Source organism: Rhynchophorus ferrugineus, unplaced genomic scaffold (assembly GCF_030347505.1).
Source record: "Rhynchophorus ferrugineus isolate W39M unplaced genomic scaffold, kcgeb_rfMv2 rfM2, whole genome shotgun sequence".
Classification (NCBI taxonomy): Eukaryota; Metazoa; Arthropoda; class Insecta; order Coleoptera; family Curculionidae; genus Rhynchophorus; species Rhynchophorus ferrugineus.
In genome coordinates, this window is record NW_027472581.1 from 16595285 (window position 1) to 16611670 (window position 16386).

At 32.6% G+C, this 16386-nt stretch overlaps 1 protein-coding gene across 1 annotated transcript in view; it reads left to right on the forward strand.

Annotated features, from left to right (window-relative positions):
• LOC143189965 (C3 and PZP-like alpha-2-macroglobulin domain-containing protein 8) overlaps positions 1 to 16386 on the forward strand; it is a 468650-nt gene that overhangs the window by 386077 nt on the left and 66187 nt on the right. Inside the window, exons 12-13 of the mRNA XM_076393989.1 lie at positions 490 to 618; positions 692 to 791. Coding sequence (XP_076250104.1) covers positions 490 to 618; positions 692 to 791 — 229 coding nt within the window. The remainder of the gene's footprint in view (positions 1 to 489; positions 619 to 691; positions 792 to 16386) is intronic.

The following is a 16386-nucleotide window of genomic DNA, read 5'->3' on the forward strand; positions in this document are numbered from 1 at the left end:
TAAATTCGGCACATTTTTGTCAACTAGCAGAACCGAAAATAGTAACTAAAAGTACACGACTAAAACAGTCATTAGTAAAATGTAGTAAAATCAGTCGAACCAAAAATAACGACTGAAACAGTCGATAGTAACAAGTAGTCAATTACTTAATAGTCGATAGTCAATTTCAGTCGAAAGTTCCCAACGCTAATTATGACATAAAACAAAGCTTTTTTAAAGATATGTCATTGGATATATATCACACATCATTGAATACACGCTTAACGACAATTACGATAAAAACCGTTGCTCAGTAATGAAAAACTATCGTAAAAAGAGCAAATTTCGTTTCTGCGCGACATCTGTTGAAAAATGTGACACTTAATTTACGTAACCTCACACGACCATTAAACAAGCCGGAACAGCGAAACGTATCTTTAGATTAATGAGTCTTTTTTCTCGAGCGCCGATAGAAAGTTGCCACGTCAAAAATAATTGACGTATTTCCAGATCGGAAACTTCCTCGACAGAATTATCGATAACCACCCCGAAAGAGGCAGGGAAATGGTCGATCTGGGCCTTGACGGTCTCCAGAGCGGGGCTCCGTTTCTCCGCTCCGGTGAAACTTCAAGTTTTCCGGTACGTACTTAACCAAATTACATTCGATTTTACGTGCTTTTTATCTCTTTTTTTCCCCCCGTTCCTGTTCTAGACCTTTGACCGTCGAATTTCACTTACCGCCGAATCTGAAAGTTCGAGAAACTTTGGAGGTGGATATCAAGATTGGCAATAACATCAATTCCTGCATAGACGTAAGTATTTTTATTTTATCATATTTAACTTTTATCTACAGGGAATGGACAAAATATTATGAACACTTAACATATACCTGATATTTATTAACATTTCGCTTTTACTACAACTGCAATTCTTCACGAAATAGATTGTAGAGTGTCTGAATAATTTCCAACGGAACATTACGCTATTCTTTTTCCAAAAGATTATCTAATTGTACCACCAGAAATCTACTGCTTAATATCTGATATAAAATTCCCCATGACAGTTCAATTATAGTAAGGTCTACAGAACATAATCGGCCAGCGGAGATGTTTGATAATGTTCAAGTATTCCTCAAACCAAGACTCACAGATTTGACACCTTCGAACATGGCAGCAACATATAACATGAGGCAAAAGTCCCGCTACCATTGCCTATAACATTGATCAAATAGAAGATAAGTAAGTTTGGTTTTCATAAAAAGTTTATTTGGTCTTTACATTTTTTTTTCATTATGATTGAAAAATTATAACCGCTGAATAGTGACCAAGATGTTCTATGCAACTTTCGGCCCTTTTTAAGGCGTTTTTTATGGCATCCTGCAACATCTAAAGCTGAATTTCTTCAATTTCGTGATGAATATTGTCTTTAAGATGTTGAATCGTTTGAGACTTATTCACATAACCTTTTGATTTTAAAAAACTTCGCGAAATTAGTCTTCGTGGAAAAACGTCATTCAATAATTTAATTATGTCTGCGCTGTGGCCCCATTTTGCTGAAACCAAATATCATCTAGTCCTTGCTCTTCCATTTCAGGCACAAGAAAATTTCGAATCATGTCTTGGCACCGATCAGCACTAACAATAACTGCAACAGCTTAGTCATTTTCAAAAAAATTGAGACCAATGATGTTTCCATTATGAATACTACACCATACAGTTGATTTTTCCCTATCCTGTGTTCCCAAAGACCGATTGTTCTGTTTATTGGCGTGGCCACTGAGAAGAAAATGGGTTTCATCGCTCCTTATCAATTTAGACAGTCTTTAATTTCACCAGATGACCTTAAGATTGCAGTTCTGTACTCGACTCGTTGATCAGAATCTATCGGTAGCAATTTTTGGACTAATTGGATTTTCTACGAGGTCGCCTTAAACTGCGCGCAGAAGTTCATCACTGCGGATGAAATCATTCACAATTATTCGGCCAGTAAAGCAAATGAGAGGAACAGCCAAATACCACGATATTGTCACCTAAATCATAACGAATGCTTCTTTTGAGGTTCTCCATACATAAACCCGGCTGTTTGTAGGATACAATATAATACTGATTCATTTAACATATACCACAATCTTCCAGTCATCAGGTGTCCAGATTTTATGATCGTTGCACTCCTTCTCTCACAGCTTAGCGTTAGCCCTTCCATGAATGTTAGCTTTGTGAAGCTCCATTTGTGAAGTTTTGTAGAGGTAGTTTCATGTTGTCTGGTCATAATCCTTTTTAATGTTCGTCAGTCTTATGACCGACGTCGGTCTTATTTCCGTTCGTCGGTCTGATGTTTATCATATTTTGAGTACGCTGTCTTTACCGTAATTACTGTCGCTAGTGAAATGTTAAATAATTCAGCTGTTGACTCCCACTTTCGAAGTCAGACATTTCACGGATGGCTTATTGAAACCTACGCAGAACAAATCCATTAATACCCTGAAATATAATCTACAAGACTTAACATCCAAACCGAGCAATACATACGCCTCGCATCATTTACACAAAAGCAGTGTTTCAGTCATGTAACAATATGTAATGTATTGTAAGGCGTTCGTATTATTTTGTCTATGCCTTGTATATTATATGCGAACAATAATAAGTGGAAGTAAAATATCTATTCAACCACTGAAAACAAATAGTTATGTATTAAATATTGTAATGTAGTTATTAGCGCATTTTATTGTGTAAAATTTCAGCCAATATTTGAAAAGTAATTCATTGCATGAACATCTATTATCGAAAATGGAGCACTTCCGAGCTTTTGAGCTTTAATTTAAAAGGTTTGTGTCTTCGAGGAAATTTACACAACTAAGTCTACAAAGAAATACAAGATCTTAATCACCCTTAATTAAGTATGGTTTATAGGTGTTTCTTCAGATTGTTGAAGAATGTAGTAAGTATGTTATACACGAAAAAATAAACGTTCTTTATAAGCTGTTGGAAATACTTCTATACAGAAAAGATGATAACAAATAAAAAACTATTTAAGCTTTATAATAACAAATTTATAAACGAAATTATGGAATGTTTGTAATAACAAAAGTTATACAATATTTTTATCATTACGATAAGACCATATTTTAGCACTTATGTGCACAATTTATCGTATTATGATAACCCCGAATTTGTTTTAAAATATTTTGGTGTCTGAATATACGATTTAATATTCTTTATATTTGTAACAATTTCATGCCTTTAACTATTTTGAACATATTTTCAATACTCCATTGTAGTATTTTCTAATATATTCATTAACTGTAAACATATTATATTTCTATTTTATTATTTTTAACGACAATTCTTATATAAAGGCGAAAATTCTATGCTAGTCACGATTACAAGATGCTCTAATTGCTCAGACATGATTTATAGCGGGGTGTACAGAGTTAATTGACACGCTCAATACACGGGTTTAGTAGTGCAAAAATAATTTTTCAATTACGAGAATCACTTTTGTTGTGGCTCTTCAAATGCCTCATCCACATCATAAATATCGATATCAATAACAAAGCCATTTACAATCCAACCCTAACGAACCTTGAGTACGAAACATGGATATTGTCAAAGAAATATAAAAATAAAATGCAAGCAACCGAAGTTAAATACCTTAGAAGACTCAAGATACAACAAATATGGACAGGATGACAAAGATAAAAAATAAGAAATAACCTCAATATTAAATGAATGGAAGTACACATAAAGAGGAGGAGACCACTCCGCTGGTGTGGACGCTTATAGCGCATGGATAACATAAGGCAGGTGAAGAGTACATGGGAAGCAAGGACGAAGAGCGGAAAAATCAAAGAGCAACCTGAGCGAATGTGGGATGAATGTATCACAGAAATACTTCAGAAGAAAGGAAACTGAGCAAAGACAGGAAAAATTGAAATCAATTTATAAATAGAGAAATAGGCAACTAACATAACCACTAACTACTAAATAGTACAAAAACTTTTTTTACATACATATATGGTTCTTAAACCTCGCCTAATCCAGTACATTTTTTCCAATCCAAAACAAGAATCCAAAGAAAAATCCGATCTCTTTTTTTATTTTAAAACTCATTCAGGCTGAACCGAAGATGACGATAAAATGACAATGACATTGATGTAGGATAATTTATTTTCATCCATAAATCACATTCCAGTGTATTTGTATTCCATTGGTATGAAATATATGGTCTATTCAAAGTTATTTTGTACATACGTCATCAAGATGTTTAATGTATTGCCGATCGCAATTTACAAATTCGATTTAAAATCATACAATATGTTCCTTCTCATTTTATTCTAGTTAAAAAGAGACTGTCTGATTAGTTCAAACACGTAAACGAATGAACCTGTCAAACGTATGCAAAATTCTTGAAAGTAATAGTGATAAAAGGTTATAACTCTAATCTATAAACTGTAATTTTTAGATCTACTATAACGTTAAGATAAATTACATTTGGTCACATTTTTGTTCAATTATTTTATTTAGATTAAAATTTTGTTGTATGTCAAAGCCAAACTGAATTAAAACTCAAAGTTGATGTGGCACTATATTACACTAATGGGTTATTAGAAATACTTCATAGATATTTTCAATTAACCCACAAACTTTTTCACTGTAGAAAAAAAAACTCGCCTTGCCATAAAAAATATCGAAGTTTTAAAACATCGGAAGGCTGAAAACCAGACGCGTCAGTTTCAGCTACAAAGGAAAAAACTAGGAGGCATCAGAAAGTACAAGTTTTAATAACTCGACAGAACAAGTTTAGATTGGTTTATTGTTTCCGTTGATGAAACTTTTGTTTGGCCGATGTTTTTCCATCGACGTTTCAAAAGACCTAAACGCACGTAACGAGAAACCAAGTAACGGAATTAAGTGCGGAACTTTCCGTCTGACAAGTATGATTTTGTTGGTTCTTGTTCCGAAAAACTGCAGAGTTTTTAACATAAGTTTGCGATGATATTTTTATAAAGTAGATTAAGTTAAAAGTAACAATTATGTACTAACTTTGAAATTATTAATCTATATATTATTAACAATATACATTAATAATTTTTATATATCAAGTACGTGTTAACCTAACCATTTTTCATCATTTTCTACAACTTATGAATGGAATTCGATATGAATGGCTCTACGCTCTATCCACTTTTAATCGCCAGTCTCAATAAACCACAGAAATATCTCCTTTTGGTCTGGCAAGCGATGAAACCGCGATGTTGGAACTGTTCGAAATGGCATTTCTAGTTCATTCATCTGGCAGCTACTTTCTCTATTTTCGAATCTTTCCAACACATGTAAATATCTAATTCATCAACTGCTAAGCTATATGAAAATTCATTGACAATTTTAGCTGAGTTTTTGACCAATAAGTCTCGTAATTCATTGTTTTTTGAACTTTTCTGGCTTTCTAGAATGTTCTTGGTCGCTGATATCAAAATTACCACTATCGAACACTATCACTATAAGTTTCTAAAGATTTTTTTTATGAGTTTCAACATTATTCTACCTATATAGTGGAGAATGGGGAAATTGGAGCCATGTAAGGAAAATTAAAAAAAAAAACATTTAGTTCGCATTAATTTTTAAGTACTAATTAAAATTAAACGCGTTGTTAGTTGTTGGTTTAAATCACGTTTTCTTGTAGATGTATCTTTCGCTTCCATTAAGTAATTAGAACCAATGTAATAATACATATATCTAATGCGAAACATCATATAATAATAAACAACATTACACTTATTTTTATCCACATAATAGGAACTTGAAAAAATCAAAACTTTAAAGTAATTATATTTTTAGGAATTAAAACTATAAAACATCTATTTTATTAAAAAGCCCAGCTACTACTTTTCTACTTTATTTACCCAGTTTTCACAAATTATTTTAATCATATTTCTCGATTTTCTATACATATCGCACTCTCCCTTGCAAGCTGCCTTAAGCGGACCAGAAAAGGTCACAATAAGCCACAAAAATCTCTTCTTTTGGCCTGGCAAGTGATGGAACAGTGATGTTGAAACGCCTCGAAGTAACATTTTTGAAAGTTATAGGCGATATGATGAATATAGATGAGTACCCAACATTGTTCTATAATTATTTTTGGCTCTTATACATCGCATATGTTTCTATTATCATTTACATGTTATTATTGTCCATAATAAGTTATAGTATAATAAGTATCAGTATCAGAAATATTGTAACCACGTTAATAATATTTGCTCATAAGACTTTCCTTATAAAGGAAAAATAAATAATAAATAAATACCTGTAGCACTCACAGCATAAATTACCGAAACATGTTTGTTCCTCTTCCATGAAATAGCCCCGCTAACATGTATCTGTGCTTTAAGTATTGCCCTCAAAAATTGTCTGGCTCATTAATTGTAGAAAATCCTGCCTTGTCAATATGTGAGCATGAGCATAAGAACAGCTTAAGTAGCTTAAAATAATGTAACTAAAAGCTTGTGTCACGTAAATTTGTCTGAATTTTTTTTAGATTCTCTACAAACGTAAATTTGATTACAAATATATTATTCAAGTAATCAATTGAGCGAGTCAATACTGAACTTTATTAAAGACCTGAGCAAAATCAAAAATAATAATCGCAAATAACCGGGAAGTTTAAAAACAAAATAGTATTAATAGTTTGAATCATTTTAGTTTGAAAATATTTAAATATAATAAGCAATTAGTAGAACAGAAGAATAGAAGAATAGAGAAGAATCTATAACGCTGGCACAACTAACCAATTTCGTGACTTACGAATAATCACATCTTATATAGTTCATTCATTAATTTTAACTCGATTCACTTGATTTGTCAATCGTCCAGCTTATGGTTTAACTTTAATATTTTATCAAAAGGCTCCAACCGTTTCGACCGTGATCTACGGTGGGGGTTTCTTGCATCTAGAAATTACTCACGATTTTACATCATGGTCTTACCATCGAATACATTTATTTTAAGCTACAGCCATCTTTTGTAAATATAAATGTAATTTATAATCGACAAGAGATGGCACTGAAAACCGCTGGCTCCCGGTTAGTGACTAACCAGTTGCCTATTACGTCGGTACATTCACATTTAAGAAGTTAAAATGGTCAGGGGAAAATAATACGGTACAAACAGCAATAAACACTTTTCAAGGAGTAGCCAGAGGATAGATAGAGGACACACCACGTGAGTAAGATTAAAGCAACTAAAAAATTACTGACGACGTTATGAATAATAAATACAGAAAACTAGTGAGAACACTGCTATTTTGAACAATAAATAAGAAGAAATATATTTCTGCTGAACAATGCCAAACGTAAACATAATGTGGATGGTTAAGTCATACAGCAAATAATAATTAATGAAATGAAACACGCATTTAGGAATGGAATTGTTGGTGTCAAGACGTTTTCGTAATGCCACTTTGTCACGTTGTAATAGTTAGCTTTGATCAGTCAGAACGCAACATTCACACAGAGTCAGATATTAATTTAACACACAAATGAGTAAATATTTCAGGTGGAAGCTAATACGTTAGTTTTGTCATGATGTTCTAACTAACTGAAGGATTATAATAAATCCAGAATTATGATAAAATGTATATCTGTTAATTTTAATAATATAAATATTACTCAATACGTGTTAAACTAAAAATAGGTGTTATTAATAAAAATTACACTAATATTGACAGTGGTTTTACTGAATCAAATTTTATTACTTTCAAAAAATTGTAATTACAAATTTCCTTTCAGTAGATATTTGTTTCTTTAGATGAGATTCACTTATTCATAAAAATGTTGACAGTTTCAAACTTTAGCACTTTAGTTTTTTACCTTATTTTTAATAAATTGAACAATATAATTCTACTTAATTATTCTGGTATTTTTTCCTCCATAATCCGCTTCAAATGTATCGGTTTTTCAGTTCATCAGTAACAGATTTCGATAATAAATGTTTCTTTTCTCCAAACAGAAATACATAGCATTCATTTAGTTTTGTAAATATTACATTATAATAATTCAATATGAAGAGATATTAACATTCTATATATCCAACAGACCCTTCTGAATTAAACAATACAGTGAATATTCCGAATTGAAGGACATACAGGCAGAAGTGCCTCTCTGTTTGCTTTATACTAGCAATATACCTAAACTGGAAGGAATTATCTTAACCAGCGCTAACATGTGAGCTGAAAAGTCTCCGGCACTACTAGAATTAAATCCATATGTTTTTTAGTTAGCCCTAACCTTCAAAGGATGCATGTATAAATTTGACAGCTTTCGGAACATTAGTTTGTGAATTATAAAGTTTTGAGTGAAGCAACTTTTGTTATTGTGAAAAAAATGGATAAAAAGGAATTTCGCGTGTTGATAAAATATTGCTTTTTGAAGGGAAAAATACAGTTGAAGCAAAAACTTGGCTTGATGCCGAGTTTCCGGACACCACGAAAATCATCCATCAAGTATTGATATGCTAAGGTTAGACGTGGAAATGAGCAACGAAGACAGTGAACGCAGTGGACGCCCAAAAGAGGTTGTTACCGACGAAAATATTCAAAAATTCCACAAAATGATTTTGAATGACCGTAATTTGAAATTGAATGAAATAACAGACACTCTAAAGATATCAACTGAGCGTGTACATCATATCATTCACGAATATTTGGATACGAGAAAGCTCTGTGCAAAGTGGATGCCGCGCGAGCTCACTTTTGACCGAAAACAACAACGAGTTTATGATTCGGAGCAGTGTTTGAAGTTGATCAAGCGTAATAAATCCGAGTTTTTGCGTAGATATGTGACAATGGATAGAACATGGCTCCATCATTTTATTCCGAAGTCCAATCGACAGTTATCCGGGTGGACTGCACACGATAAACTCGCTCCAAAATGTGGGAAAACGCAGCAGTCGGCAAGGTTATGGCATCTGTATTTTGGTATGCGCATGGAATGACTACCCTGAAATAGGAAAGACCATCAACAGCGACTATTACATAGCGTTAATGCACCGTTAAGAAAAAGAAAGTGCTCCTTCACCAAGACAATGAACCGTGTCACAAGTCAGTGCAAACGATGGCAAAAATCCATGAAACCTCTCAGATCTCAAAAGAATGCTCACTGGGAAGAAATTTTCGTCGAATGAAAAGATGATCGCCGAAACTGAGGCCTATTTTGAAGCAGAGAACAAATCGTACTACAAAAATTATATCGAAAAGTTGGAAGGTCGCTATAATTAGTGTATCACCCTTGAAGGAAATTATATTAAATAAAAAAAAAATAATTATGCCAAAAAAATGTGTTTATCGTAGGCCGGAGACTTTTCAATTGACCTGTTATACAGTATTATTAGAAGTAGATAAGGACTCAAATCTATTACTATCAACCTTACCAAAAAAAACATATCACCAGCCTTGAACTTAAATAGTACTGTACCACTAAATAGTGCGTAGGTCGCAGACTAAAATATTATTAGATACATTCGCTTTGGTAAAAAATATTCTCCATAAAAATTCGAAGGCAGTTCAATAAGTTCTACCCTCAACCACCATCTATTGATATTCTACTGTGAGATTTTTAACAAGTTGCGTCATTTAGTTTATGTTTTACAGTCACTGACTCTCGATTTTTAGCAGAAATGAAGAAAAAGAACATCATCGAAATCAACGAAAAGCTTAATAAATAATGTGGGGACTCTCCACCATCAATTTCAATGGTTGAGAAGTAGTTTAATGGGTTACATTGCGATGGTACCAGCAGAAATTACTCCGAACGTTTAGGTCACCCAAAATAGGTCGGCACGTCAAGAAATTTGAATAAGGTGGGTGAGGCTGTAGAGATCTGAATTCACCGGAATTAACTTCACATTTTGCATTAAAATTTGACCATGTGCAGCCTTAATGTGAACGAGTTTTTGCACTATTCCGAAACATGAGTACACGACAAAATACCAGGGACCAAAGAACAATCAAACCAGTGAGCTTTTCCGCGTGAAAATATACCAAAAAATGTCAAATGGCATGCATTGGTCAACAAAGACATGATCACATTTTTTTTAGAATGAACGCTGTGTAAATTCATATTTTTATTGCCTTGAAAAGGGTAAAATAATCACCGGAGAATATTCCTTTAAAGTTTTTAGACAGATTTCATGTTGATTTGTTTCTTGTTGGTTTCTTCTAGGAATAATGTAAACGATGATTTATCAAGCCAAATGTCCATGTTTTATGGTCGTTTCACTACTTATTTCGCAGTTCAGCATCGGTTTCTATTATAAAGCGTTTCGCAATCGCAATTCTTCTATGAATGTTAGCATTGTGGAGCTCCTATCGTAGAAAAACAGTTCTGTCGAAACAGTACTATTCAAATGAGTGTTGGGTTATGCTGCTTGTGGTGGTAGTTTCATATTGTCTGTTTGTAAAACTCTTTATTCGTCGGTCTGTGTCAATTAGCTTTAAATTTCGCACACTATTCCTCCTCGCGGATGATGTTTTACCATATCTTGTAAATGCTGTCATTACTATGGTTACTGTACCCTATAAAACGTTAAACATTGTTGCCAATTTGTCGAAATCTGAAGGACCACATTTCACCGATGTCTTGTGTTAACCGTAAGGGAACAAAGCCTATATAGTACACTGAAATGTAATCTACAAGAATTGGCATTTCATAGCAGAGCAAAGATATACAACATGGGCCACCATTTTGATTGCCTATAACTTTGCTGAAAGAAAAGATAAGTAAATTTGGTTTTCATAAAAAGCTAATTTTTTTACGTTTTTTTTTTGTTGTCATTAAAAAATCCTATCAGCTAAATGGTGACCGCGATTCGCTATTTTAGCAACTTTCAGCTCTTTTTAAGGCATTTTTTATGACATCCTGCAACATCTGAGGCTGAATTTCGTGACAAATATTGTCTTTAATATGTTGAACCGTTTGGGGCTTATTAACATAAACTTTTGATGTTAAAAAACCCATTAGAAAAAGTCTGGTGCTGTTAAATCTGGTGATCTGGCTGACCATGCTAAATCGCCACTTCGCGATATTAGTCTTCGTGGAAAAACGTCATTCAATAATTGAATTGTGTGTGTGCTGTAGCTCCATCTTGCTGAAACTGCATGTCATCTAGTCCTTGCTCTTCCATTTCAGCAACAAGAAAATTTCGAATCATGTCTTAATACAGTTCATAATTCAGTTAATTTAGTTAATTCAGTTAAAACATTTTCTAAAAAAAATAGGGACCAATGGTGTTTCCAGCATGAATGCCACACCATACAGTTGTTTTTAGTGGATTCAATGATGTTTCATGAATTAATTGAGGATTATGTGTTCCCCAAAACTGATTGTTCTATTTATTGACGTGGCCAATGAGAAAAAAATGGGCTTCATCGCTCATTATCAATTTAGACGAAAAATCTTCAATTTCACCAGACAGCCTTGGGACTGCATTACTGTACTCAAATCGTTGATCATGGATCGTGGATCTCTCGGTAGCAATTCTTGAACTAATTGAATTTTGTACGGGAACACATGTGTGAACTGGGAACCACCTCTCCGAATTGATTGAATTTCTGGAGACTCTGCAACACTATCGCGCACCAGAGCTACATTTTGAGCGTTACGAGACGTCCGTTGTCTTCCAGAACGAGGCCTATCTGCTGTCGTACCGTACTGTCGAAAATTCGCATATAAACGATAAATTGTGGTTTTATTTAACACTGGATGAACGATTATATTCAATAAATATTATCACTATTTCTGCTCGATCTTGTGACGTATATTTATCCATAATAAAATTTGGACGTTTACACAACTCAATAGTTAAAGCGAAACTGAGCTAAACGTCACATAACCAAGATGGCGCGCAATCAAAATGGTAGCGGTACTTTTACCCCACCTGTTGCTATATTGCATGATATTCGTATAATATTACCTATCCCCTGTATCTATACAACCGACAAGAATTTCTCAACCTTGGATTGATATCCGATCTTAAAGGAATAAAACCAAAACACGAGAACACAGAAATGTTTTCGTTATCGCCATTACGCAAATATCCTCGAAGCTTCTATATCTAAACAACAAATGCCCTGTTTGTTGTTGGAAATCCAACACTTTAAAACATCCCCCAAACTCAAAGAATATCCATTACGTCCGCAATCAAATTTGCTTTCAGTTCGGCGAAGAAACGATTTCGATTAATTCATTTATCTTGATTGGATTTTGAGGCGAAATTGAATGGAGAGGGCGTTAATGTCGTCGCAGGCGGCCACGTCCGAATTCGACACGGGCATTAAAAGAGAAAAGGTGTTTTTGAAAACGGTAAAAAGTTTTAAATTACCGGAAACATTTCCGGGGCGGTTTTTTTCTTCTTCCTCCCTCTAATTTCGGACGATCGGCGGCTCGGGGGCGAAGAGGGCGTTTGAATTATAAAAGTTTAATTTCTTGCCAAAAATTTAATTCCGCGATGGCTTTAATCAAATCTCTTTCTGGTCCTTTGAGTATTTATTTGTTTAATTGATCGCCGTTGTTTTTGTATAAAAAGTCGCAAATGTTAAACGAAAAAAATATATTTTCAAATATCTTCCCATAGCTTTTAGTATACGATACTTAAAGTAATACATCATACAATAGGATTCCATTTTAAATCATAACGGTTGATTACTAACGTCAGCGATTTAAAAATAACGTTAACGTTTTAAACTAACATTAAAGTTTTAAAAATACAAGTAGTACAAACCTTAACTGTTAATATATAGGCCGTTCAATGAAACACTGAACTTACGTCATCTGAATTGATGACGTTAAGACGTAGCAATGTTGCTGCATCAACTCAGAGTTTTATTACACTTTGGATTTGACAAAACAAAATTCTAAAATGAATAAAATAATTAAACTGTTAAGAATAAAATATTATATTATTAAATTAAAAATACTGTTATAAAATATAATTTATATTGACTTAAAACTACAATTAATTATACAGTTGTAACAGTTTATAGGTAAGAGTTCTCTTTTATTATATTTAAATTGATTTTTTTTCTATGCCACCTATGAGTTAGAGTTCCAGACGCGTTTCTGTGTATAGCGTCACTGCATCTTCCTTGATAAAACTAGATTTAATCACTGCATTCTCCCTAATGCATTTGCCATATCTGCAAAACAGTATTCTTTATGTAAAGAGAGACACGTTTTAAACAAATGTTCATGTATATTCTGAAGAAGTACACACGTGTTTGTGCACATAACATTTTCACACTATACAAAAGGATTTCCTACAATTATCATATATTAATTATATCTCATCTTTAGTTGCTTCTACTCTCATCACCCTGTCTTGGAAATGTTCAGCATTGAATCATAGTCCCATATTCAGAAAGTTTTGTTCAATTAAATAACTAAGCTGTTAGTTTTCAATCTATCTAACATTTGTTCACAATTCCATCATTTGTCAATTTCTTCTTCAACGTGGTGGTTCGAATTCATGCAAGCCGAAGGGATTATTAAATCTTGCTGTTTCCCGTATAAGGACCAATATATTTGCAATGAACTTTTAAAAAATGTTATGACTAAATAAACCTAATCAATTTTTATTCTAACGTTTATTTTTTTTTCATCAACTTTTGTTGTATTAGCACTCTTTTTATTATCATCTTGCCATGAGTGGCCATATATTAGTCTTCTTCTGAAATAATCATGTCTTATCTAAATACACTTATTGACATAATAAGTCCTCCTTGATTTCATTATATGCTTTTAAAAATTGTACACCTTTAAATGCATTGTCTGAAAGTTCTAGTCGACTTTTTTGTGAGTTATCTTTACGCAATTTAAATTCTATATTACGTAACAGTCTATGAAAGATGCTCTACATCTTTCAAGGAGATTACTCTAAGTTTCCATGGATACTTTTCAGATTAACGGTTTCCCCTGCAATAACTGTATTAAATTAAGTTTAGGCTGAAAAAATTACGCCCTGTTTATATACATGTCATATATTTGATCTCTGATAGATCTAACATCAAGCTAATCTTGACTCGTCACCCCCTTCGTATAAGGACAGTCTCTTTTCGGTGCATCTAAAATTATATTTTTCATTTTTTGAGATAGTTCAGTGACTCTCTCTATACTAATATTCAATGCAGCTGCAACACGCTAAAAATATTTTCAATAAAAACCGCAACAACTTAATAATTAACAATAAAAACGCTTATCTTTTTAAATCATTTTACTGGCATTTTTTACTCCATTATCTCGGTCTTGTTTGAAGTAACTGATTAGAAACGCAATATGTTATGTCTGGCTTCTGCATTTTAAATCAGAATAATAATAAGCAGCATTTAAAATTTATAAAAACAAGCAAATTGTTCAGATAACGTTTGCCGGTTTATAACGTGTAGTTATTATAATTAATATATTAAAGAATTTTGCAGACGTTTGACGACCGGACGAATTTTGCAGGCTAATTCGGTTAGGGGTTCGAACTTATTAGACAGCATTCTATCTTTTTTAATAGAATAAAATGAGAAGGAAAATATTCTGACATCTGACTCTAGAACGAATTTACAATTTGCGACAGGCACATATTGACGACATGAGTTCACTGTTATTTTGAATAGACTTGTTTTAAAATACCTTCCCATATATTTTAGTGTACAATATTTAATGTAATACATCACACAATGGATTTTCATTTTTAAACCTAGATAGTACCATTTCTGAGAAACCTTTGTGACTTCTAAATAATATTAGATACTTGGATGTATTTTAATCAGCGATATCGAGTTATTCAATGATGTATATAATAACTATCTACGCAGACGTTATCCACACACAAACAAATCTATAACCGAAGCCCATCAAAGATTTTTAGGTACTAATGGTGATACTACTCCGCTCTTTCCTAATAATAAATCTTGATTTCAACGATATAAGTGGTCATTTTGATGTCAATGACAGATAACGGCCTAAAGGAGCAAAAAAGTTCGAATACAATAAATTTCAAGACTTAATGAACAAATACCTAACTCAAACTCTTAAAAAACTTTTAAATAACCTAGTAATTGATAAATTACTGTCTCCAGAGCAATGGAAAATGTCCTAAAGGAAAAAAATTACTATCACACGAATGTATATGTATTGATACCAGCAAGATATGGTATAACAAAAACCGAATAAAATTTTTACTGCAGATATTTACCGATATCAAATCAACAAATTGGATGAGGTTGCCAAAATTATCAGCAGTAGCAATTAAGAAACTCAAAATCATCCTCTTACCAATGCTTGGCCCCACATTGCAAAAGTTGTGAAGGATTCCATGTTGAAGATCGAATGGGAAGTTTTACAATGGTCAACCTACACCTCAGCGATAAGATCCTCTGATCAAGACTTGTTCTCAAATTCTGAAAAAGTGCAAAAATCTATCAATGATTGGATCGTTATTAAACCAATATCGTTCTTATCCCCATGTTCCCAGAAAGATGACAAAAAGTTGTAGATAATGATGAACAGTATCTTAGTTATTATATATCATACCAAAAAATTGTGAAAAATTATCAAATATTAGGTAAAAAGTTTAAATTGTGTTATATCTGAGTAAAAACCATAAAATTTTATATAATTTTTAACATGTAGCACAATTAATAAACTGTAGAAGCCTCAAATGACTTTCAAAGTTTTATTCATACTTTAGTCCTGCCATACATTCCTAATATCATGGCAAAACAAATATACTGAAGAGAAACAAATACAGGTAGACGATTGAAAAATTTAAACAACACAAGTTACAATCAGTACTGAATAAATGGCAATAAAAATGGCTTTTATTTATTAAATAAAAAGATATTCATGTATTTTTATTTAGTTTTGTTGATATTGGTATGCTTCCATTGTATTTTATATTTTTGTCAAATATTAGAGTTTACAATATAATATCTTTATCTATATCTTGTATACTCTTTAACATGCTTCTGTACATAAGAATACATACAAAATCAAGATCATATCAAATTCACAGAATATCTAACAAATTTGTCTATATTAAATAGCATAATTGTTAAAAAAGAATAATTAGCAGTCAATAATACTCAGGCTCAAAAAGGACTTTACTAAAGGCCTATCCAAAAATAGTTAGAAAAAGTTTCGTTTCAACAAAATAAATTACCTTCTTATAACTTACCTATTACTAGAGATCCACATATAGGTAGATCTTTAAATAATGAACCGACAACAGAAGTTATAATCAGTATAATCCAGCTTATATCCAGCAATAAATTTAGTAGTTTAACTATGTTTAGTTTATTAACGCATTTAGATTTTATTTTATTGATGCTCATGGTGATTCTTACTCACGAGCTTTATTTGTTGTTTTTCTT